At 36.6% G+C, this 26,871-nt stretch overlaps 1 protein-coding gene across 1 annotated transcript in view; it reads left to right on the forward strand.

Moving 5' to 3' along the window:
* The window catches only part of THSD7A (thrombospondin type 1 domain containing 7A), a 453,551-nt gene that overhangs the window by 398,595 nt on the left and 28,085 nt on the right, over positions 1 to 26,871 (forward strand). The window contains exons 14-18 of the mRNA XM_082693331.1: positions 12,015 to 12,193; positions 16,705 to 16,838; positions 21,484 to 21,637; positions 23,186 to 23,330; positions 24,703 to 24,818. Coding sequence (XP_082549457.1) covers positions 12,015 to 12,193; positions 16,705 to 16,838; positions 21,484 to 21,637; positions 23,186 to 23,330; positions 24,703 to 24,818 — 728 coding nt within the window. The remainder of the gene's footprint in view (positions 1 to 12,014; positions 12,194 to 16,704; positions 16,839 to 21,483; positions 21,638 to 23,185; positions 23,331 to 24,702; positions 24,819 to 26,871) is intronic.

Genomic DNA, 26,871 nt, shown 5'->3' on the forward strand with positions numbered 1-26,871 from the left:
TGGGTCTTCATAAGGTGAATGTCTATTTAGGTATGATTCTCAAACTGAACGAGTCTACAGGGCTCTGTATAAAGGATACTGGCAATTTAATGATTATCAGTACTCAACTTATAAATAGATTTTAGTTCAAGAGCATGTACTTTTAAGATATTGTGTGGAATTCAGGGTACATCTGATAAAAATTAGTATGAATATGGGGACAGTAGATTCTGAGGATTACCTATATAACCACTCAACCATAGTATAACTAGAATGTATTACTTTTGTAATAGGATTCTATAGAAGGTTATATAAGTTTAATATTAGAGGTTAATTAGAAACAAAATTGAATGAGAAACTTTTCCTTATCATCATGGTTGGTGGTATTTGAGGAAGAGCATGTTTAATTAAACCAGGGAGAAAAGGCAATAAATAGAGTCTTGTAAACAAGCTGAAAGGGAGTGCTAAGTTCTGTGAAAACCTTTTTTAGTTGGTCGTATTTGTTTAATGTCTAATTCATTTCAGAATTTAAATCTTGCATTTGACAGCACAGGTACAGCTAGTATGACTTTTGCAGTTGTCATTCACAACTGAGATCTTTTTCTTTTTAAGTGTAAAAGAGAGGCAGGGTTTGAGGGACACACTTTTCCTGAGGTAATCGTTGCAAGTTTAAAGAGCCAGGGAAAGAAGGAAGGGGCCACTGTGGATACTGAGTACAAAAGGAAAGCAGTAGCCTAGGGTCAAATTTAAATAAGGTATGGAGACCAGCATTATTCTCCAACAGGCTCCCTGAAGGAGGACTATAGAGGTGATGAGGGAGAAACTTTCATTGGAAAATTTCCTGCAGCTACCATTCCTGTTGTGTGTGACAGAAAAACATCTGGCGTTATTATTTAATTCTATGTGCTCCATGTCCTGGAGACCTCAACTCATCTATTACTTAATAACATGGTTTTCAGACTGGGCTCCACGGAGCCCCTCAAGCCAGGCTGTCAAACATAGCTTCCAATAAATCCCATAAATGTATTGGACTTTCTTTTCAGCTTTTTAGAAAGAAAGTGCTCTGTGGCTTAAAGTAAATTTAACTGCTAAAAATAGTTCATTATCTGTAACAGTTAAAAAAAAGAATTTTGATCTTCGCCTTAATCAACAACATCTGCCATTGTATTTTATTTCACATCCTTTCTTTAGGCCTGTGGCCCCTCATCCCCCCTAATTCTTTAGAGAAGTTATAACACTAATTTTCAGCGAAATGATTACAGAGTGGTAATCTTGCCGATATCTGTGGCAATTTCGTTGATTTAACCATAGAATTGTTCATTCTTTACATTGTCACAAGGTTCATAATTCATAAAGATACTAAATGACCTGTGTGAATCTACATATAGATTCTTATTATAATAGTAAAACCCTGCAAATCTAAAATAGTATTTAAGTTCCATAACCCAATAGTCTGGTCTCATTCCTTCAATGTAGGTCTTTTTCTTCTTCAAAACATCATCAAGAGTTATGTAGTGAACAAGGCTTATGCATAAGGAATTTTTTATGCGTACATGAAGAAGGTATTATATGTTAGACATAAACCCTATCTGTGGGCTCAAAAAGCAACCCAAGAGCACACGAACAAATTTATGGGCATTTTAAATTTAAATGTTGAAGAAAAATCTTTACTTCTATTTACTTTCCATGTTTATTCCATTTCTTCATAGCTGCATTAAAATTCACTATATCTCTTATAGGAAATTTTAGTTAACTTGCATAAAAACAAACTTGATTCCTCTTTGGGTCTTTTTAAATGGCCATTTAAAAAAAAAAAAAAAAGCCTCAAGGTATTTATTCACATAACAGTTTCCCCTTCCCTTGGCCATTAGCTTGACCTTTAGAGCCTTAGAACTTTAAAGTAAATATAATTTAAGAAAAAGAAAATTTCTTAATTTGGAGAGAGTTCGAAGTTTTTTATTTGTTTATCCACTTTTGCATTTTTTTCCATATCTGGAAATGGACACGAAAAATCCTACTTTTTACATATTAAAACTCTATACACCTTAAAACATGAATCCAAGGCTTTTTATTTATTTATTTATTTATTTATTTATTTAAGTGTTTCAAGATTCACTGTTTACATATAACACTCAGTGTTCCGTACAATATGTGCCCTCCTTAATACCCTCTACCAGGCTCATATGAATCCAAGTCTAATGCATTGTAATTACAACCTATCTGAATGATCTGTTTCTTACTGGTCCAGGAGATGCTATAGAATAAAGTCAATATAGGAATGCACCAAACAAATCATTCTAGAGATTCACAGTTCATATTAGCAAAAAAAGGAAAGCCCCGGGTAAAGAGACCTACTTAATTTAAATGCAGTGATTTTTTAACTTGACCACAGAATTTTTTTTTTTTTTTTTTTGGTTAAAATTATACTTAATGCCTATTAAAATCCAGCAAACTAATGTTTAAAGATCATCCTTTGGAAATACTTCTAAGACAATATATGGTTTTCACTGATTGAAAGAAAAATGTCCTACATTGGATCAAGTTAAAAATAAGTCACTGTAATAAGTTTTAGAATAAATTTTATTCTAAATTTATTTAGAATTTATTTCCCATTACTTTATGGTCTCAACATTCCACCAAATACGTTTACATTGCTGACAAAGCCTTATTCCCAAAGTGAGCTTTTTAGTACTGATGTCTTGTTTTTAATACAGTATTAGTTAAAATTATAAATGTTAAATATGGAGAGAAGGTCCATAAATGCTTTAATGTATGTAATTATTGCCAAGGCTTTATTTTTGTTGAATAAGTGAACTGTAGATGCAGGGTCTTATATAAATAAGTTTATTTACTTTTTAGATTAAAAGGTATGTCTGAAAGTGAAGTGTAACTCTGCCGTTAACTACCTGGAGTTAGGCCAAGTGCCACCAGTTAAGGGCTTAGTCTTCAACCAGACTGCTTGGCCCTTCAGACACCAGCGGCAGGTTCAGGGCTCCCCAGGCCACCCTTACTACAGTTTTAGAGGTTCCAGCCACCCCTCAGTTTTACTGGAACACCTCAGAGAACTTAGGAAACCACTATACAGTTGACCCTTGAGCAACACGACTTTAACTGTGTGGGTTCACTTGAACACAGATTTGTTTCTGTAAGTATAGTACAGGACTGTAAGTGTATTTTCTCTTCCTTAAGATTTTCTTAATGTTTTCTTTTGATCCAGCTTACTTTGTTTTAAGAAAACAGCATATAGTATATACAATATACAAAATGCATGTTATTCAGCTCCTTATGTATTCCATAAGACTTGTGGTCAACAGTAGATGATTAGTAGTTAGGTTTTGGGGGAGTCAAAGTTGTATAAGGATTTTCAGCTGCACAGGGAGTCATTTCCCATAACCCCCAAGGACTTATAATTAGAGTCTTATTATAGCAAAAGAATACAAATCAGAAGTACCCAGGGGGGCCTGGGTGACTCAGTTAAGTACCTGACTCTTGATTTTGGCTCAGGTCACAATCTCAGGGATGTGAGATCAAGCCCCACTTGATCGGGCTCTGCACTGGGCATGGAACCTGCTTAAGATCATCTCTCTCCCTCTCTTAAAAAAAAAAAAAAGAAAAAGAAAGAAAGAAAGGGAAGAAAAGAACAGAACAAGAACAAGAACAAGAAGAAACAGCTACCAAAATAAGAGACAAATGGGCAAGGTCTGCGAAGGCATGGCCCTCTCAACATATCAGTGTGTATTATCTGCCAGAAAGCTCACCTGAGCTTTGCTATGCAGAGTTTTCACTGGGGCCTTATTGCGCAGACATGATTAATTGATTCATTGGGCACATAGTTGAACTCACTCTTTCCCCAAACCTGCACACAGAGATTGGGTGGATATCATATGGCTTAAAACCCAAACCCTCTAAACTTGTTGTTGTCTTTGTGGTATGACCCGCCCCACCTCTTCAGGCATCTCTTTTAACATAAACTCACCTGTAGTCCAAGAAGCCACCATGAATAAGAAAGAGTCAGGAAATTTTAGGACTTCAATGCTACCTCCCAGGAATCAAGACAAAGAACAGCCAAATCCCTTATTATACAACGGGAGGTTTTAGAGTTGGCAATAAGAAATGGCCTTGGTAATAAACTTGTACATAGCTGTACCTAAGTGAATCTGAATGTGTGCCTCATCGGGTAACTTCCAGTATTGGAATAATAACAGCAACAGAATCCCATAGCCATGAATACTGATGCTGAAAATTCCTGAGAAAATCTTTAAGGACCCAGCAAATATGAAGAGATAGGCTTTCATATGTATATAAAAACAATAAATATAAAATTAAAATAGCATTTCATTGTAACTACATTTTCCTGAACACTTCACTATGAAAAACATGATTGCCCAAGGTTGATCATAACTTTTCATACATTGAATATATGAATTTGGATAGAACATTTGATGATAAGAATTTGGCTATAAATAGGAATTTGGCTTTCCTGAATTGAGTTATCAGTCCTCAATATGCAATTATAAAAGAATATTCTATTTGAGAATTTTTTAACAATATTTTTAACATTTTTAAACCCATGAGGACAGTAATAAAGTTCTAGCTAATTTTTCTCATTCCTGATTGCAGTCATGTACATAGAATATATATTAAAGTAGGAGAGATTTTTTGAGTTTTCTTTTGAGATTAATCCAAAAGTTTCACACAAGAGTGCCACAGAGTTGCTTATTCAAACAGCTGTAAATCAGAACCAACCAATATTTTCCATGTGCTTTGAAAATGAATTCTTTATCAGCAGTGCACCTTTCAACAACACAATACAGTAACTGTGAAGATTGTAGAAAGCTGCTTTATCTGTGCATTCATAATTCAAATGAATGGGGTGATTGGATGTCTCTCAAAAGCAGTATGTCCTCCAGTTGCCACTTTAAGCCTGCTAGTGTTTTGTTTTTACTTCAACCTGGAAGAGTGGTGAGAATAGATACGGGATACATAAAACATGATCAGAAGTCAGGAGGTTGATTTTTCCATGTGTCAAATTCAGTGTTGAACTGCTAAAAGTTTTAACACGCTAATTGTGAAGTCATTTGTTTTATTCCCGCATTCTTCAGAAGGCATAAATTGCTACAAGATGCCAGCAGTTTATTTGGCCTTAAAACGCATGAAATGTTTCTGTCTTTCCATCCCCTGTGATTGTTTGGTGTTAATTGCCCTCAAAAATGATCTTAGCAGAGAAGGCAAGGGAATGCTTATCTAGCAATTTACTAGTAGCATTAAGGATTTTAATTGCGCTAGATAAACATGACAGACAATTATTGAGTGTTGTTACACATTGGAAAATAAAAATGGAATGCTGAGCATTACACTCTTTTGCAGTTTGTCTTTATGGCAGTGCCTAATTTATATCTTTTAACAATTTAATAGGTTGAATTTTATTTGAGAGATGTTTTCTGGAATATGCTGTTGGAAGATCAGACATAAAAGTTTTATATCTGCTTACTTAAGTAATATAATGTGAATCAGTCTGAAGTCATACATGTCAACTCTCCCTAATGCTATAATCTTCCAACAGATAAAATGGAAAGAAAGAATATCCATTTATCTGTTACTTTGTGAAGTAGTGACGTGAATGATCCTGTGATTCTACTTTCAACCAGGAGTACAAAATAACAAAAGGTTAAAAGTTTACTTTTGTGGTCATTTTGAAGGTGGGAAAATGCAATTCTTCTAGAAATATTTCAATAATTTATTACCTTTGTAACAAAAGATAAAGAAGGCACTATATCATAATAAATGGGACAATCCGAAAAGAAAATCTAACAATTATAGATATTTATGCACCCAACATGGGGGCACCCAAGCACAAAAGAACTTACTGATAATAAAACAATAACCATAGGGGACTTTAAGACCCACTTACATCAATGGACAGATCATCGAAACAGAAAATAAACAAGAAAACATCGACTTTGAATGACACACTGGACCAGATGGACTTAACAGATTTAGTCAGAACATTCCATCCTAAAACAGCACAATACACATTCTTTTCAAGTGCACATGAAGCATTCTCCAGAATAGCTCACATATTCATTCACAAAGCAGGCCACAACAAATACAAAAAGGTTGAAATCATACCATGCACTGTTTCTGACTATAGTGCTATGAAACTAGAGATCAACCTCAAGAGAAAATCTGGAAAGAACACAAATACATGGAGGTTAAACAACATGCTACTAAACAATGAATGGGTCAACCAGGAAACCAAAGAAGAAATTTAAAAACAAAAAACAATAAACATAGAAACAAGTGAAAATGAAAACACAGTGGTTCAAAACCTTTGGGGTGCAGCAAAAGTGGTCCTGATAAGGAGGTATATAGCAATACAGGTCTACCTTAAGAAACAAGAAAAATCTCAACAACCTGACCTTATACTCAAAGGAGCGAGAAAAAGAACAAAGCCTAAAGCCAGCAGAAAGAAGGAAATAATAAGGATTAGAGCAGAAATAAATGATATAGAAATTTTAAAAAAATAGATAAATGAAACCAGGAGCTGGTTCTTTGAAAAAATTACAAAAACAGATACACTTGTAGTCAGACACATCAAAAAGAAAAGAGAAAGGACTCAAATAAATAAAATCACAAATGAGAGAGAACTAACACTAACAACTAACAACCAATACCACAGAAGTACAGTTATAAGAGAATATTATGAAAAACTATCAGTCAACAAATTGGACAACCTGGAAGAAATGGATAAATTCCTAGAAACACATAAACTACCAAAAGTGAAACGGGAAGAAATAGAAAACAGATCAATAACCAGGAAAAAAAAAAAAAATCAATAATTAAAAACTCCCAAAAAACAAAACCCAGGCCCAGCTGGCTTCACAAATTCTACCAAAATTTAAAGAAGAGATAGTCCCCATTCTTCTCAAACTATTCCAAAAAATAGAGAAGGAAGGAAAACTTCCAAACTCATTCTATGAGTCCAGCATTGCCCTGATACCCAAACCAGATAAAGACTCCTCTGAAAAAGAAAACCATAGGCCAGGATTGCTGATGAATATAGATTCAAAAATTCTCAGTAAAATACTAACAAACAAAATTCAACAATACAGACAAAAACAAAAAAAATCATTCACTATGCTCAAGTGGGATTTATTCCTGAGATGCAAGGGTGGTTCAGTATTTGCAAATGAACATGATACAATGCATTAATAAAGGATGAGAGTAATATGATCTTCTCAATAGATACATCAAAAGCATTGACAAAGTACAACACCAATTGATGATCCAAAAAAAAACCCAACTCAACAAAGTAGGGATAGAGGGAACATAGCACAACATAATAAAGGTCATATGTGAAAATCCCACAGTTTAATATCATCCTCAATGGAGAAAAACTGAGAATTTTCCTCTATGGTCAGAAATGACAGGGATGTCTGCTCTCACCACTTGTTATTTAACACAGTACTGGAAGATCTAGCCTCAGCAATCAGACAACACAAAGAACTAAAAGGCATCCACATTGGCAAGGAATAAGTCAAACTTTCACTGTTTGCAGATGTCACAATACTCTACATAGAAAACCCAAAACTTCATCAAAAATTGCTTGAACTGATACACCAATTGAGTAATGTTGTGGAATACAAAATGAATGCACAGAAATCTATTGCATTTCTATACATCAATAATGAAGCAGTAGGAAGAGAAATTAAGGAACTGATCCAATTTACAGTTGCACCAAAAACCGTAAGATACTTAGGAATAAATCTGACCAAAGAGTCAAACAACAGGTACTCTGAAAACTATAAAACACTGGGGGGGAGAAACTGAAGATGATACAAACAAATGGGAAGACATTCCCTGCTCAGGGATTGGAAGAACAAATATTATTAAAATGTCTATACCAACCAAAGCAGTCTACACACTTAATGCAATGCCTATCAAAATACCGATAGTATTCTGTGAAAAGTAGAACAGATAATACTATAATTTAGATGGCACCACAAAGACCCTGAGGGTCAAAGCAATTGAAAAAGAAAAGTGAAACTGGAAGCATTATAATTCTGAACTTCAAATTATATTGCAAAGCTATCGTGATCAAAACAATATGGTACTGGCACAAAAGCAGACACATAGATCAATGAAACAGAATAGAAAACTCAGAAATTAACTAAGTATATGGTCAATTAATCTTCAACAAAGCAAGAAAGAATATCCAATGGGAAAATGACAGCCTCTTCAAACAGTATTGGAAAAACTGGACAGCGACATGCAAAAGAATGAAACTGGACTTTCTTATACCATACACGAAAATAAGTTCAAAATGGTTTGAAGACCTAAGGTGAGACCTGAAACCATACAAATCTTAGAGGAGAACACAGACAGGAACTTAATTTGTTATGGGATCCAGCTCCACATCGGGGTCCATACTGGGCATGGAGCCTGATTGGGATTCTCTCTTCCTCTCCCTCTGCCCTTTCTCCCCGCAAAAAGTGGGCAGAAGCTATGAATAGACACTTTTCAAAAGAAGACATACATATAGGTGGCCAACAGACACATGAAAAGATGCTCAATATCACTGATTAGGGAAATACACATCAAAACTACAGTGAGATTTCATCTCACACCTGTCAGAATGGCTACAGTCAACAACACAAGCAACAAGTGTTGGCAAGGATATAGAGAAAAAGGACCCCTGTGCCCTGTTTGTGGGGATGCAAATTGGTGCAGCCACTCTGAAAAACAGTGTAGAGGTTCCTCAAAAACTTAAAACTACCTTACAATCCAACAATTGTACCACTAGGTATTTACCCAAAGAATACAAAAATACTAATTCAAAGAGATATATGCACTCCATTGTTTATAGCAGAATTATTTACAATAGCCAAGTTTTGAAAACATCCAAGTATCTGTATTCATCAACTGGTGAATAGATAAAGAAAATGTGTTACACACACACACACACACACTGGAATATTAGTCAATTAAAAAAAAAATTTTTTTAGAAATTAGATCTTGTAAAAGCCTGGATGAAGCCTAAAGAGTAAAATGCCAAATGAAATTAGTCAGTGAAGACAAACAACATATGATTTAATTATATGTAAAACTTAAGAAATGAAATTAATGAACAAAGGAAAAGAAGAGAGAGAAGCAAACCAAGGAAGAGACCCTCAACTATAAAGAACAAACTGATAAATTTACCAGAGGGGAGGGGCATGGGGGAGACTAGTTAAATGGGCCATGGGGATCCAGGAGTACACTTGATGATGTACTGGGTGTTGTATAAAGGTGTTGAATCACTACATTGTATACTTGAATTAATATCACACTGTATGTTAATGAACTGGAATTTAAATAAAAACTTAAATTATTACCTTTGAAATTCTAGTGTCCTTTTACCAAAGCTATTGATAACATTTGAAAATAATTGGGATTTTTTTTTAAAAATCATACTTTTGCAAACATTAAACAATTTGGTCACAGAATGCCATCGATTTGGAAATTTTAGACATTTCTAGTTTGTTTCTATTTCATAAACTATTACTTTGAAATACAAAACAATTTTTTTGAAGATTTTTATTTAGTTGACACAGAGAGAGAGAGAGCGTGAGCACAAGTAGGCAGAGCAGCAGACAGAGAGAGAGGGGGAAGCAGGCTCTCCGCCGAGCAGGGAGCCTGATGTGGGGCTCCATCCCAGGACCCTGGGATCATGACCAGAGCCCAAGGCAGAGGCTCAGCCAAATGAGCCACCCAGGTGCCCCAAAAAGCAAATAACTCTTAATCTTAGCTGCCTTTTGGGGCAGAAATTGACAAGCTGATTCCAAGATGCATATGGAAATGTAAGGGACCCAAAAAAGCCAAAACTATCTTGAAAAATAAGAACATAGTAGGAGAACTCACAAATCCTGACTTTGAAACTTACTACAGTTACAGTAATCAAGATGGTGTGGTATAGGCACAGAGATCAATGGAATGATATTTAGAATCCAGACATAAACCCTTAACATTTATGGTCAACTGATTTCAACAAAATAATTCAATGTAGAAAAAAAAATAGTCTTTTCAACAAATAGGTCTGGAATAACTTGATAAACACATACAAAGAATGAAGTTGTACCCCACCACCACCTTTTAACATACGAAAATTAAGTGAATCATATACCTAAATATGAGAGCTAGAACTATAAAACTCTTAGAAGAAAAACATAAGTGAATATCTTAATTACCTCAGATTAGGTAATAGTTTTCTAGATGTGACGTCAAAGCTCAAGCAGCCAAAGAAAAAATAGATAAACTAGACTCAATTGACAGTTAAAGTTTTTGTTCTTCAAAGGACACTAAAATAAGAAAGACAAGTTTTGACAAATGTAAAAATTGGAACAGTATACCTTACTAGTGGTGTTGTAAAATGGTGTGCTTTGGAAAACAGTTTAGCATTCCTCAAAATTTAAATGTAGAGTTACCATATGACCCAGCAATTCCACTCCTAGATATACATACATGAGAATTAAAAACATGTTCACACAGAAGCTGATACGTAAATGTTCACAACAGCATTATTCATAAAAATAGGGAAACAGCTAAAATATCCATCAGCTGATTCATGGATTAACAAAATATGATCTATCTATAAATGGAACACTATTCAGTCATAAAAAGGAATGAGATACTAACACATGTTATAACATAGGTGGACCCTGAAAACATTATATTAAGCCAATCAAAAAAGACCACATAATGTTTAATTTCATTTTATGAAATGTCCAGAATAGGTGCATTCTTAAGGACGGAAAGTAGATGAGTGTTTGCCAGATGATGGGGGAGGGGGAAATGGGAGGTGACTGCTAATGGACATAGGGTTTCTTTTTGTGGTGATGAAAATATTCTAAAATTAGATAGTGGTGATGATTGTATGACTCAATGAATATATTAAAAAACAAAACATGAGCTGACTTTTACTGTGTAGGAATTGTATCTTAATTTTTAAAAAAGTTATAAACCACCCTAGAATTTCCTAGTTGCTTATATATTATCACTTTCAAAACAGAATCCTTGATGCTGATGTAAAATGCTACAAGAGCAAACCCTCTGCACAACAGAGTATTACACAGAACAACCATGCATTTGACTCTCAACCAAAGGAAATTTTGCCTTTTCCACATAGTTGCCTGGAGAATACTGGTGATGAATTGATGTTGTAATATGCCAACTTGGTAATAAGGGAATGTTCCAGGAAAATGCACCCATTTCTCAAATCACATCTGTAGACTAATAAGTTAATTAGCTGTGTGATTCGATGGAACGAGCCCTGGACCAGACCCCATCTCTTGCTGTGTGATCCTGCACTTGCCAGTTATCTTTCTGCGTTTGTTTTCCTATCTGTCCAGCAGACGGTCAGTACCTGCCCACAACATGTGGAAGATTTTCGAGAGAATCGACTGAATGCAAGATCAGAAACTGTTTTGAAACTGATAGCACTAAAAATGCTGACATTTTTTACATAACATCCTTCATTTTTCTTCTCCAGATTTGATTTGCTAAGAAGGGGAAACATAAGGTGCTAAGTTAAACCGTTCCTGCTGGATGTTGACTGAGAGTGTCTGGCTTTCTCCTTGAAGAAGAACATTGCACGGACTCAAACACTTGAGACTTGTGTGACATTAACAGGGAATTTGAGAGAAAGCTGTTATCCTTTTCTTAATGTATCACTCTGACAGCATGAGAACGATACAGCAGCAGACAGGTTATTGTCAATTAAACACGAGCTGTCAGAGAGGCAGAGATGTTGAAATATGGAGAGCGTGAATCCTAAGCAGATCATACGGTGGCTGCTCAGCTGTTATTTTACCAGAGTCGCCGTATGTATGTGTCATTTTCCTGCAGAATTTAATTTGGGTCCTTAACAACGCAGACGTCTTTGCATTTGCCTGGGGCTGTCAAGTTGAACTTGGACCTTTGAATGAGCTGAATGATGGGTGGAAGTGGGCAAGTGGCATGAGGAGAAGGTGGCTCTCATCTGGTTTGTCTCTGTTCAGGTTACATCGAAGAGGCCTGCATCATCCCGTGTCCCTCCGACTGCAAGCTCAGCGAGTGGTCCAACTGGTCCCGCTGCAGTAAGTCCTGTGGGAGCGGCGTGAAGGTTCGGTCCAAGTGGTTGCGTGAAAAACCATATAATGGCGGGAGGCCTTGCCCCAAACTGGACCATGTCAACCAGGTACTTTCTACCATTGATTCTAATACTGAGAATATGAAGATATTCTTTAGATTCCCAATGATCTATTTTTTCCCTCCAAAATGGAGAAGAATAAATAATAGCTCTGAATAAGAAATCTGATCCATTTTATCCTTAGAATGCCTGAGTAAATATATATATATATGTTCTTAAAATCCCAAATGAGATATATTATCTTTGCAATAGGTGATTTAGTAAGCTGCATGTATATGCATATGAAAAATGGAAATTAAAATGACACCTACATTTAAAATAATATCATAAAATTGTATCTAGCTGTGTGCTGAGAGCAGGATTGTCCCATTATCATAATTCCCCTAGACTCTCAGAAAGATACCTCAGGTACCAACTACTTGAAACTAGGAAATCTCTCTCTCTCTCTCTCTCTCTTTCTCTCTCTTTCTCCCTCTCCATCTCTAAAAAAAGGTTGTGGAGGGTCTCCTGGGTGACTCAGTTGTTTGAGTGTCTTGATACCAGCTCAAGTCATGATCTCAGGGTTGTGAGTTCTAGCCCCTTGACAGGTTTGTGTGGGTTTCGAGACTGATTAAGATTCTCTCTCTCCCTCTCTCCCTTCATATTCTTTCTCTCTCTCTCTCTCTCTCTCTCCCTCCCTCTCTAAAAGAAATAAAAAAATAAAACTAAGAAATATGTATTGACTATTCATTTAAGTGTGTTTGATGTAAAATTTTAAAAGAAAAAAATATAAAGATTACTTCAGAATCAGTTTAACCATGTTATAGTCTTTGACCTTTTAAATTTTATTTGGAACCTTCTTTGATTTTTGTACGCTCACTTCATTAATAGTTGTTCCTTGTGTTCTATTAGAGATATAAAGTAAAAAGACTAATAGAGGGAATCCTGACTAATCCAAATGTAATAGAAGATGTAGGCAATTATTATCATGTTTGACCTACATGTGAATTAACAAAGAATAAATTTAATATAGTATGTGTAGATGTTAAGAAGTGTATTTATATTGTTACAAATGAACCAAAACATACATATGAACCAACCTTAAATATGCAGGTAGGTTTCATGCGTACGTAGACTAATTTTAATGTCCAAACACTTACTCTCCAAACTGCTTACCAGTACACATACTTTACTTCATAAATTAACTTAAATTGTTAATGATAATAAAGATACACTCTAGGTTGCTCCTAATCTCCCTGCTAAATGGGATGCCACCCAATTCATGAATCACATGAGAAAGCCAATTAAAGCTTCAAAAATAGTAAAGAAAAATAAAGGTACAGTCTAGAAAAAATAAAAATAAATTTTGAATAAAGACAGTAAGGACAAAGAAGGTGGAGAATTAAGCATCATAGGAAGTACTACTCTAAAAAAATCTTGATGTTTTCCCTGAGAGACGTTGCTGAAGGTGCCCTTAAATGCAATCATCGGTGACTAATGTGCTGCACTGCTGCCATCTACTGGCGAATGGGTTTTCCTGCCAGAGTGAATATTTGCAGAGAAAATTCAGTTAACATAACACTAATGAATGAAACACAAAAACTGAAATGCAAGGTTTATAATACAAAGAAATATTTTTCTACAAGTTGTGAAGTCTTAAATTTTCACCAGTAGATTTAAATCACAATAACTTCTGATCCACGGTCCTAATAAAGAGAAATTCTCCATGAATGTATGGGTGGGTGGGTGGGTGGGTGGGGGTGTGTGTGTGTGTGTGTGTGTGTGTGTGTGTGTGGCCAGTCAGTCTTTTAATTAAAATAAGCTGTGTTTGCCTCAGCATTATTTTTTTACTAGTGAATTTTCAAAGGTTTAGGACCTTCTGACAAGTTGCCTTTGCTATGAAAAGTCTTTTACCTAAGCCATTTCTCTGTCACTCTCAACTCTGATAAAATTTAATGCAGAGTTTGATGTGGACATTTAGGAACTTGTTAATCATCTTACTGGTGGGATATTAAGGCATTAAAAACTAAAAATTAAAGCTAAAACAAGAAATAATAGATTCCTGACTATCTGAATACAAATATTCTACATCTAAAAATAGAAATTTCTAGGACCTTATTAGTAAAACATTAAGAAAGAATATGCAAAGGTTTCTGTTAACTTTGAAAATTGTAAATCACAAGGATTTCTTTTACCACAATTATACATTCCTCAATAAAATAATTACTGGCCCATTGACTTGGAAATGGTCTTTTAAGTACCATTTTCTAATTGAGGAAGCAAATTCTCATTTCCCAAGAAATCTAGATGGATAGATGGATGGATTAAAATCTAATAGATTGGGGCGCCTGGGTGGCTCAGTGGGTTGAAGCCTCTGCCTTCGGCTCAGGTCATGATCTCAGGGTCCTGGGATCAAGCCCCGCATTGGGCTCTCTGCTTAGCAGGGAGCCTGCTTCTTCCCCTCTCTCTCTGCCTGCCTCTCTGCCTACTTATGATCTCTGCCTGTCAAATAAATAAACAAAGTTAAAAAAAAAAGATTTAAAATCAAATAGATTAAATTAAAATCAGTAGATTAATCAATCAATCTATGGATAGATTTCACTCACAGTTTGGATCACAAAATAGTTGCAGTCATTTATCAATCCCCCATGACATGTATTTTGAGGTCTACTCAGTTTTTTAAGATTTCTTCATCCTGCCCATCTAATCTTTTCCTTGACTGTGTTGTTTACAATACTCATTTGTATTTGTATCTTAACTTTAAAGAATAATGACTTGCTTTTTCTCTCCAAAGGCTTAATAAAGATACTCTAATAATTTAACAAAAAAGAGAAAAGTAGGCTCTTATGTGTGGATAAAATAATATTTTAACTTAGAACATGAATTTTTTCATTCAGTATACTGACATTTTTCCTTATCTTTTTTCTCTCCCTTTTCTTCACTCCTGTTGAACACTACTCCAGGCACAGGTAAGAACTTTGAAACCTCCCAGTTCGTGGCAGAATACTGTACTGCTTGTTTTCTTTTTACTCCTGATGTCAGAGAATGTATTTCTTTTCCTGCTATGGTCTTTTATCTTTTACAGGGAGAAAAATACCACATTTTCCATAAAATTTTTGCTCCGCAGCTGTTTCCTCTCCCCTCCACCCCCCGCCCCTGCCCCAGCATGCTACCTGTGTTTTCACACTTTAATATCAGGGCTGAGGAGCAGGGATAGGGAGAACAAGCTTCACTTCACCAGCCTTGAAAAGGCAGTGACATCTCTTGTTAATGCTGTCATGCTTCTCGGAGGGAGAGGTAAAGGTGCAGGTGGGCTGAAGGTGGGTGGCAGGAAGTTGCTCTGAACTGATTTGTATTCAGTCCAGTGTAGGAGATTAAAATGAAAGCCATTGAAAGATTAGGGGAAATGGCATTTCTCCTTCAATTTTTCCCTTCCCCACAAGTGGTAGGTTAATGGTTTACTTGGTAGTACTTTGTACTATTTTAATGCAGTACCCAATGTGGAGGTGATCATTGATAACAATAATGATAGATTCTTATTCCAACGGTGCATATTCTTTATTCTTACTCAGAATAGGTCAACTTTATTCACTAAAATTTGTACAGAAGAATAGCTCCAAAGGACTATTTATATATTTTCTGGAATTAGATAGTTCACACAAAATATACGTGCATGTGTGTGTGTGTGTGTGTGTAGAAAATAGAGTCAAATTACCATAGATTTTGAAATTATTTTAGAATACATTTCTTTAATGGTTGAGTCAGCTGTGTGCATTGGATTATGGTTTATTTATTTCCTTGGCTTAGTCATTCTTCTCATTGAGAAAAAGGCATAATTGGTTCATTGTTCTAAAAATCCTGAAACCAAACACCCCTGCCTAACTGTGGGGCTGTCTGCCTTTGTGGGCACCAGAGCAAGACAGTTGGCATTGTGTCATGTGATCCTCCCTGCTTTGGGCTATGACTGTGTAATATAAAGCCAATTTCAGACCTTGCTTCCAAGCCCTAAATGCTTAAGGGTTAGTTTTAAAATGGATTTATTTCTTCTTATTTATTGTTTACTTCAGTTTCACATATGGAATGCAAAAAATATATAAATTCTTATGCGATATACATTCATTTGGAAAACAAGCCAAATTGTATTTCTTTGAAAACAGCTACTTTATATGCTTACTTAATTATCTAATTCACTTATTCATTCATTCACCTATTCAGCAAATCTCTATAGAATGCCTTACATTGGAGCACTGTGGCCTAAGTATTGAAGACCCACAACATTGTGAACAAGACAGATGGCCCATGAAATTACAGTGCTGTGCGGTGAGGGGCAGTGTGGGACAGTGTGTGATGTGTCCAGGGCACTTCTTCAGGTCACATGCACAACTGTAATGTCACATAGGATCAAGAATCGAGAGAATACAGCACAGCTGGTCCTGCCCATTACAGCTAGAACTCTGAAGAGGTTTTCTGTATTCCTCTCCTAGAATAGTGAGCCATAAAGGAGAGGAGTGAAGATAACCGAACAAGAATACGGTGTGTGTTGTGGTGTGAAGGGCTCCCACTCGCTGTGTGTGTTTCAGGTGTATGAGGTGGTCCCTTGCCACAGTGACTGCAGCCAGTACATATGGGTCTCAGAGCCATGGAGCATCTGCAAAGTGACCTTTGTCAACATGCGAGATAACTGCGGAGAAGGCGTGCAAACCCGGAAAGTGAGGTAAGGCCCTCACTCCTCCTGAGTCTCCTGCCTAAAACTGTCTTAAGTTTTATTTCTAGGGAATATGCCCTCATGGAATATTCCAAGGGGACCTGCTTCAAGCAGCAGGTGGTCACGGGGCCGGGGAGAGGGGGGGCTTCTGACAGGAAGCCTCATTTCAAGGTGCCCCTGAGTAGAAAGATCTGCATATTGAATGCAAGCTAAGCTAATGCAGGTTTTTCAACCCCAGGGACTTTGTTCTTAAAGGCCAAAAATATTTCCAGCTGCTTTTTAGTGGTAAACTGTTCTAAACTCTTGCTGCTTGGTTTCCTCAAACTGGCTAACTTTTGACTACTCTATTCTCCTACAGGAAGCCCTTCCTAATACCTAGTGCTGCTCATTTGTTCTTTGGGTGCACTGACCCATAGGGTAACCACTAGCCACGTGAGGCTATTTCATTTTAAATTTAAACTAAAGTTAAATTAAATTAAAAATACATTTCCTCAGCCACACGAGACATATTTCAAGTGCTTATGCCGTAGCCACAAGTAGATAATTCTGTCAGACAGCAGAGGTATAGACCCTCTCCACATCACAGAAAGTTCTGTTGAGGAGTGTTTCTCTTAGTACCCCATATACCTCTCACTGTTTTTGGAAAGATCCATTTACTCTCTGTCATTCTTATTAAATTCTAGAACTTTCTCCAAACCAAAATCCTGTCATAGTCATAGAAATTCCCTAACACCTAATACAGTTTGGATACTCATTAAATTTTCCCTATAGTACCTACATATGACTCTTAAGGGTTCTGGAACTCTATGGAACAAGTGTATGAGGTTTTATTTTCTCCACTTTATAGAGTGGATTCAGAAATATTAAGTAATTTACCAGGATCACCCATCTAGTAAAGTGAAAGATTTGTCACTCTTTATACCACTTTCTTCTAACCCTGCTGAGTGACACACAGTAAAGACAGGTGTCAAAACATCCAGAACTCAACGATTCATGTTGTGGGCAAGCTCTGACCTAACTTTTCATGAATTTAAGGTTTATATTTCTCAATAGAAAAGTAGGGTGAATTAACATTTGTATTATAAAACTTTGGCACACTCTGTATAACTTTGTTTCCAATACAGATAGTCTCTATTTCTTTTTTCACAAGCCCTCTGAACTCTCAAGCTATTTTTCTGAGGAACTTAATAAAGGTGGATAAGGAGTCAGGAGGTAATAAGTTGGATAAGGAAACATAAACAAAAGACAGAGATTCCATTTTCCACCATTCCCTTCCAAATTTAAAATTTCTCCTTCAAATTTAAAAATACTTTCCCTATTAAAAGGTTTGATCAAGTTGGCTTTTTGTAAGAAAAATTATAATAAAGAACTATTCTTTCAGCTTTCCCTTCAATGATCTTTGTAGATGTTGCTGTTTCTTGCTTCATAAGTACTCTCAACATTTCCAAGTACATCTAAAGCAAAGTAACTTTGGAGATCAATTTATTTTTTCAGTAAACATCTTTAATGTCAATAGAGAAAAGAGAAGGTCAGTATGGATTGTGATCTCTGATCATGTAATAATGTTCCTATTTGTTACTGATTGAGTAGTAAGCCTCTCTAACCTTATCCTCTGCTAATTAAGGTCAGAACGTCCTGCTTATATGCAAGCATTGGGTGGCATTCCAGGATTGATGGGTCTGTGAGAGGGCAGTACCAATTTATCCAAAGTTGTTCTTTCTCTTTTAGGATGGTATGTACCTCAGAGGCTGGTGGCAGAAATGATTTTTCCCTGAGGGGAAGGGATATTTTTCACAGATTTTTTTTTTTTTTTTAAGTTTCTAGTGCCTGATAGTAATAACAAGGAGACAATAAAAAGCAACATATTTGGTTACTTTTATTGTTGCTTTTGAATTCTCTGCAGAGAGTGTACCCCCTTATTGTCATACCTATGGCTGGCCTCTGGCCCCACCCTTTGCCTCCAGCTTGGTTCTGCACTATGTATTTCTAACACAGTGCAGTTTCCTCACAGCATAATTCCTTGTCCTATGGAAAGGAAAAAGGCCAAGAATTTGAAGAAAGCAAATGAACTTAAAGTGCCTTCCTTTGTGCTTAAAACTTGATCCAAATATTTATTCTGTATTCTGGAGTGATTTTAAAAACTGATTAATGCCAAATAAAATAAATATAAATAATCTGAGTATCAACAATAAGGGCATTTTTAGCAGTTGTGGCACATTGAAATGATGTCATTCAAATACAGTCATTAAAAATGATATCTTCGGGATGCCTGGGTGGCTCAGTGGGTTAAGCCGCTGCCTTCAGCTCAGGTCATGATCTCAGGGTCCTGGGATCAAGTCCCACATCGGGCTCTCTGCTCAGCAGGGAGCCTGCTTCCCTCTCTCTCTCTCTCTCTCTCTACCTGCCTCTCCATCTACTTGTGATTTCTCTCTGTCAAATAAATAAATAAAACCTTTAAAAAAAAAATGATATCTTCACTGGGACGCCCTGGGTGATGCAGTTGGTTAAGCATCTGAATCTTGGTTTCAGGCCTCGGGCTCCCGAGATCAAGCCCCATGTGGGCTCTGTGCTGAGTGAAGAGTTGGCTTGGGTTCTCTCGCCCTCAGCCCCTCCCCCCTCAAATAAATAAATCTTAAAAAAAATTATATCTTAGAAAAATAGTTAATGATATGAAGAGATATTCGTAATGTATCATTGATTTCTTAATGGTACAAATAGTCGATAAAATTTGCTCTATTTAATGAAATGAAATATATGCTTATATAGAATCATTTGTAAAGAGTGTTTTTCTCTCAGTGATAGAATCATATTTTTTTTTGTTTCTTCTGATTTTCCTAAAGTGAATAAATTAGCTCTATAGTAAAAAAATGAAAGGAGAAAAGCCTGTGAAAATGTAGCTTTATGTACATAATTCTTAATAGAGTATTGAACATCTGTCTTTAACTCCGGATCAATAGGTAATTTTGCAAGTTAATCCTTGTACACTGTGTCAGTGCCTACCATGAATATAATCTTATCTTACCAGCAAACCTAACTTTTTAGTTGGGTTTAAACTCTGCTGCATGTTGTTTCAAAGCTGCTCCATGTCCTCTCAAAGCTGCTGTCAGCACAATATTTTTATTTTATTTTATTTTATTTTATTTTATTTTATTTTATTTTATTTTTTCAATGCTCCAGTAGTCATTGTTTATGTACCACACCCAGTGCTCCATGCAATACGTGCCCTCCTTAGCCTGGTGGTGTGTATTAAACACAATATTTTTAAAATGCCATTGAAGACAGAACTCTTTTCTGAGAGACTAAAATTCTCCCAAAGAAATTTACAATTTTTTCTTCGGTGATGAAATCAAGCAAATACTCCCTGTGCATATTCGTGTGTTTGCTCTTTTCTGTTTTTATCCAGTTCACACCACACACAACAAAATGCAGAGGCGAGTATTCATAGACGTATTTTTTCAAACTCCAAACCCAATTAAGACATGACCAGCAGCACAGTTTTCCAGTCATTAGATGCATCCCACAGGAAAATGACATTCCTCTTAAATTGGGGAGCACCATATAGAAAGGAATTTCTGCAGAGTAGATTTGTGAAAATGCAGTGTCCCCACTGATTGTAAATCCCTGGGAAAGGTGAGATTCCAGGTATAATGGATAATGTAATGTAACTGACAGTTTAAAACAGTGCCATGAGTTTGAGAGGCTCAGGAACACAAGGCTGCCTTTTTAGCGCCAACATACGTTCTTCCCCAACCCATTACTTTGGTTGACCTTCTCTGAGTTATAGACGAGGGATAAAGTTTTTCTCCTCCACTAGGAAAGTGCCTGGAGAGATTATTAACTACTCTAAGAGTGAAGTCTGGTACTAGCTACATTAATTAGACCCCCAAGAGATGAGTAAACGGGCCGTCCATGACTGCTTACAAAAGAATGAAACATAATAAAATGTTTGATTTTATTCTATTAGAAAGAAAACTAACAATAAAAAAGGTCAAGATAGAGGATGATTCAAACAACTACATTTAGAGAATTTGTGCTATTATTACTAATGTAAGTGTGTTTTCACTTCTGGCTTTCTTTTAAAGTTATCAGCATATAGGAGGCTAAAATTACTTTTAAAATGACAAGATAACTTGGTAAATGCCATCAGTTACTTTTGAAAATTCTTAATGAAACCTCTCACCAGAAAAGTTCAGTGTGTCTCATCCTCCCTCATGTATGAATCTACTTTTTCTGGAATCCGCCATTTCCTTCTAAAGAAAAAAAAGTGCATTAGATTCCCAAATTCCCAGAAGCAGCCCCTCCATGAATCTCTCTGGACCATTCCTCATTAGTTGCTGCATCATCCATGAGGGTAAAAGACCCTCTTCTTTCAGAGGAAGACATACAGAGTTTATAACCCACACAGGGGCTATAATTTTAAAAGATTATGATGATACAAGCAAGGGTACATTTTATGTCATGCTGAACCTCTGCAAGTATTTGTGGGAGGTAGAGATCCTTTTATGTCTTCATGTTTGGAGAATTTTTGTTATTAAATGCAAACCTTCCCACCTCCCAACCCCATAATGATGCCTTAGGAAGAACCATCTATCGATGGGTCAGCCCTTGTTCTAAGTGTCCTGGTTCCTTCACTGAAGAGTGTGTTTTCTTCTAGATGCATGCAGAACACAGCAGATGGCCCTTCTGACCATGTAGAAGATTACCTCTGTGACCCAGAAGAAATGCCCCTGGGCTCTAGAGAGTGCAAATTACCGTGTCCCGAGGATTGTGTGATATCTGAATGGGGCCCGTGGACCCGATGCACTTTGGTGAGATGATTAACTGTTTATAAGTAGTGTTTACTTAATTCCTTACCACTAAAGCTTTAAAGCTATTATTAAGAAAATAGTAATTACTAAAAAAAAAAAGAAAAATAAAAAAATAGTAATTACTAAATTAGTTACCAAATTAGTTATCATGGCAAGGGTGTTTTCTTGGTACCTCATTCTGTGTCCAGGCCATTTAAAGTCAGCAGTGTTTTGACCCACATGAGAACAGCTCAACCTCTTGCAAGTTCTGTGTTCTTCCATCCTCCTCCTGGGCCTGCACAAAATGCCTTCAGATTGGCCTATAAATACACAGCATGTTAAAAACTCACTGGTGATAATGAGTCCCTCCAGGTAAAGGGAAAAAAGGAGGAAGCTCTCGTAAAGGTACTTTAATGGTGTCATCCCTTGCTTTTTTGCCCAGTCCATTTTATTTAAATTGAAGGAATCATCTTCCACACAGTGGGCATACTGCAGCCAGAGTATTGACACTAAAACCCAAAGGAGGCTGGCAAAAAAGGGAATCGAAAGAAGAAAGCTGTGTGTCAGTGAATCTCTTTGCACTCACGGACTCTGTGTCTCTGTGGGGCTGCAAAGCCAGCTGAGAGTTTCAAATCACACAGAGCTTCTAGATTTCAACAGCCCGTAGGCGCTCTTCCGCGGGACCCTGGGAAGGCTTGTTTGAAACAGAACTGGCTGTTTAGGATTTATGAAATTTGCCTTGGCCCGGGCATCTTTGTAAAGCTGCACATTTCAAAATGGCATCAAAAAGCATGGGAAGAATACATCTAATGTGGAATTAATATGCTGAAATATGATATAAGACAGTTTCAAAGAATTTATGATGCATGTTCTCAAGGCGAAGTTAATTTTCTGTCTCCATGTTAACATGATTAAAGGTGTGACTGGCAGCCAGCTGACTGAGCGGAGCAAGTCAGAGATGCCAGTTGACTTGGATACAAGTTAAAGAGCAACAAAGAGTCAACTGTTGGACAAGGCTGTGCAAATGAGTTTCTGTTCTAACTCTATAGCATCCGATTTGAAGTTCCTGTTCTTAGAAACCAGATGTTTTCAGAACAAGACAGTGCCAGTAGCAAGTGGCAGCCTCGTCTTCCTTACCTGCTGAGTTGTGTTCCTGTGCATGTGTGTGTGCCCGTTAGGAAAATCAAGGAGGTCACTAAAATCTAGTTTTTTAAAGTCACCCTTAAAATGGTTTTTCAGGTCCAAGAAACTGTACTGGATAGATTGATGGATTATGGATTCTATAGTAGTGATCTGCAATAATTAATAGGATCACGTGTGTGTGTTTATAGCTGAGTGTCTGACACACAGACCCTTGAGCATCTTACAGCTGGATGGGACATCGGAAACTCATCTAGCACCTTGATTTCATAGATGATGAAACCTAGTTGTAATGGGATTGTTCATGTTAGCCAGCGGCCCCAAAAGTCTCCCTCCTGCTCCAGTGCTCTCCCTAATATATCAGCCCTTGTGTGGCTGCGTATTCATTCACCTTTCTGAGGAAGAGTAATTATCTTTCTTCTTTGTCAGCCTTGCAGTCAAAGCAGTTTCCGGCAAAGGTCAGCTGATCCCATCAGACAACCCGCTGATGAAGGAAGAGCCTGCCCTAATGCTGTTGAGAAGGAACCTTGTAACCTGAACAAAAACTGCTTCCACTATGATTATAATGTTACAGGTATGTGCATAGTCTCCTTATCCCCGAGATGTAAGCCAGATCGCACGTCTTCCAGCCCAGCAGCAACCACGTAAATACTGTTCATCCCCATCTGTGGCCCTCTTGGACATGATGCTTACTTTCCAAGAAATAATTCTTTATTTAAAGACAAATAGTTTTTAATAAACATCAAGATGTAGAGGATGTCTGCAAATATTGTGAAGAGAAATATTGTGAAGAGATGCAGGGATTAAGGCAGATTGTGAAGAGTCTAAGTGATCCTGTTCAAGACATCCTCCCACTTTGGGAAGGTGCAAGTAAAAGATATATCTTTCCCATAAGTATCAGGTTTACTGAAAGGTAAACATTCTCTTCAGGAGATGTTTAATCGCTATATCATCCTGGGACAATTCTTTGTGTGGAGACAGTTTATGAGCACAATTAGTCTGATGTAAAAATGTCGGTAATCTTGAGCTACCAAAAAGTATATGACAAAGATACTAATATTTCTGTATTATCAAAGGTACAGATGAAAAAGGATATGTGGGTTGTTCATTCAGAAAAAGATTTATTAGGAATTCCCTTTTTTCCTATAACCCTTCCATACCATCAAGGCAGAGAGTCTAGGAAAGAAGAGAATGTGTTGGTTTACATGATGCATGGCAATACTGAAGCTTATCTGGGAATTCTTCCCGAGTAATTCTCACACCAAAATAAACTCCAAACCTCGTATCATAACACAAAGCAGTCAGATTGGCTTTTTGCTTCCTTGGGTTTTTCTCTTCAGTTTCCTTTGATGATATAAAGAAGTCACAGTTCTCCAGGATATGCTATGCTACTCTGGAAAGATGAAAAAATCATTTTGCAAAAGGCATGAAATAAAAGTACTAAATAGATCTGGCCAAAAGTGATTTTGAAATAAATAAGTATATATTTTAAAATATTCTAAGAATGAACAGTAAGCCAAATGGTATTTTATTTGACTAAAGTGACACAGTTAAAGTGGCACCCATTAAAATTATGATGATTTTGCTAAAATAAAACTAATGTTGAGTTTTAAATTTCTCCTTTTATTAGGGAAAAAAATTTTTAAGTGACATTTGATCTGCAGGCCAAAGCCAGTTTCACAATGTCACCAAACGGCTAGCTGTCGAAGATTGTCAAGTAGACATCTGCCTTCAAGAATAATCCCTGTAGCTTTGTGCAACCCCAGCAATTCCATTTGACTCTTGATATGTTCAAAGCCAGGACCCATATGCTCTGCATGTGGGATGATTGATTGTGGGGCTTAGGAAGCAGTTGTGAATTAAATATGGGATTCAGGTCATCAGAGTTTCATTTGAAATCTGTTTCCTACGTAGCCTTCTGTTCTGATGGGCTCCCTTCCTTTCAGACTGGAGTACATGTCAGCTGAGTGAGAAGGCAGTTTGTGGAAATGGCATTAAAACCAGGATGTTGGATTGTGTTCGAAGTGATGGCAAGTCGGTTGACCTGAAATATTGTGAAGAGGTGAGGGGACACTGTGTTATATCTGTGAGTAAATTCTTCCCTAATAATTTCGATTCATGCTGAGCCAAGTGACCTGTGCTCAGTGCAGCTCATTGCCAGCAGATGTTTCTCTGCACTTTTCAGAGGCTGCTAAGCACCCTCTTGTAAAGAAACAGTGTCCAAGTACTGATTTCTACACATAATTTCCTGTATTTTGTTCTGCTTGGAGCCCAAAGGTATGCTAATTAGCCTATTTTGAAAGAAATGCTTGGGGAACAATAAGTAATCAAGGTGAATAAAGGCAATAAATCTTAATCAGACTACTCATCATCTTTTGTAATTTCATGTGAATTTTGTGTTGCCTGGGACACCTGCCAAGAGCCATCATTTATTCTCTCTGTTGCTAAACATTGATCGCATGTGGTTTGGTAGCAGATTTTGATATTAGGATCTAATATCCAGCTGTGAGAGTCTAAGTACTCAGGTCTGGATGAGAGCTTGAAATTCAGACAAAGGAGTGAAGTCTGCCACTGTAACTCGGAGGTACAGAGACTGTAGCTATTAACTTCCCAGTTTATAAAGTGATGTCGTCATTTCTAAGTATGACCTTATGAAATGTGGGAAACATAGTTGTTGGTCTTTCTTAGCTTTCATGAAGCTACACTTCATGTTGTAATGATTTTGTCTGACTCCCATACCAAATGTGTACTCACGTTCCTGACAGGTTTTAACCTCTCCTGCATGTAAGCCCCACTAGGTTAAACATGAAACAAGATAAGCAGGAGCTTCAATAGATCTTGGACATAGAGAGAGGAGCTTATGACTCCATTAGGGTTCAATAAACATGGTGACCATAACCTCTATCTAAACATCCCAGGGGTTATATAAGCCCATAGTAAATTGTTCCAGCTCCTGAAAAAACTCGAGATGGAAATATCTTAATCCATTTGATATCTTTGTCATGTTGGCCCTAACAACTTCGTTATATCTGTCCACGGGAACGGAGTTCCCGAGTGTGCTGAAACCAAGTTGTTTACTTAATAAATTCCACTCACCACCATCTTATAACATAATTTAGTGTATTCACACTTTAATTGTAAATTTTATACCTGAATTAATTTGGTTTTGAAACTAGTAACATCAAAGTAATGTAATCATTATAAAAATAACATTAGTATTAATGAACATTATTATAGTCATATATTGGCTGGAGAGCTTTGATCTACTTCTAGTTAATTAATGTTATCTCCTTTTTTGCAAATGTACATATAAATGTCATCCTGGATCAGAATGAAATCTACCATGAATAGCTGAGAGCTTTGTGAAAGCTAAACCCAAATCATACAAAACCAATTTAAAAACATGACTATAGGAAAGAGGGATACCCAGACTCCTTTATGTCTTTAGTGAAATATGAGTAAACCCTGAGAAATAACTAATTTCAATTATCCAGGAGTCTAGATAAACTTACTCTTATGCACTAATATTATAATGTTCAAATGCTGTGGTGACAATTAGGGATTCAAATTATAGCGTTCTAGTAAACACTGTCTTTAGGGAGAATAGTGCTCTCTCTGCAAGAATTGGAATAAACAACTCCTATCCCATTTTATCCATCCCCATGGATGCAGTAGTATTAAATAATAGCCCTGAGAAAAGCTGGCTATCTTTTTTAATAATGGATTGATTGCCTACCTACTAATACATGTGCAAACCCTGCATTCAGCATAACAGCAGTAGCTAACTCTTGCTGTGTCCCTAACAGCCAAAAAGAAAAAAAAAAAAAAATGCCATTCCTACCCAACAAAAAGGACAATTAGGGTTAAACCCATCTAGCATGTATATAGCATTTTTTCCTTTGATGTTTTCTTTATTCACCCAATATCTAGTAATTGGTTTCTCCTTTCCTATTCTTTGATCCCTGAACAGATTCCATTTACTTAGACACATAGGTTTAGACAGATGAGAGAGTAAGAGAGAGGGGGGAAAAAAGGACACAATAAATATAAGGAAAAAAGGAGCAGAGGGTTAAAATGTCTTACTACTGGATGCCTAGGGAATATATACACAGACA

Source organism: Mustela nivalis (assembly GCF_964662115.1).
Source record: "Mustela nivalis genome assembly, chromosome: 12".
NCBI classification, from domain to species: domain Eukaryota; kingdom Metazoa; phylum Chordata; class Mammalia; order Carnivora; family Mustelidae; genus Mustela; species Mustela nivalis.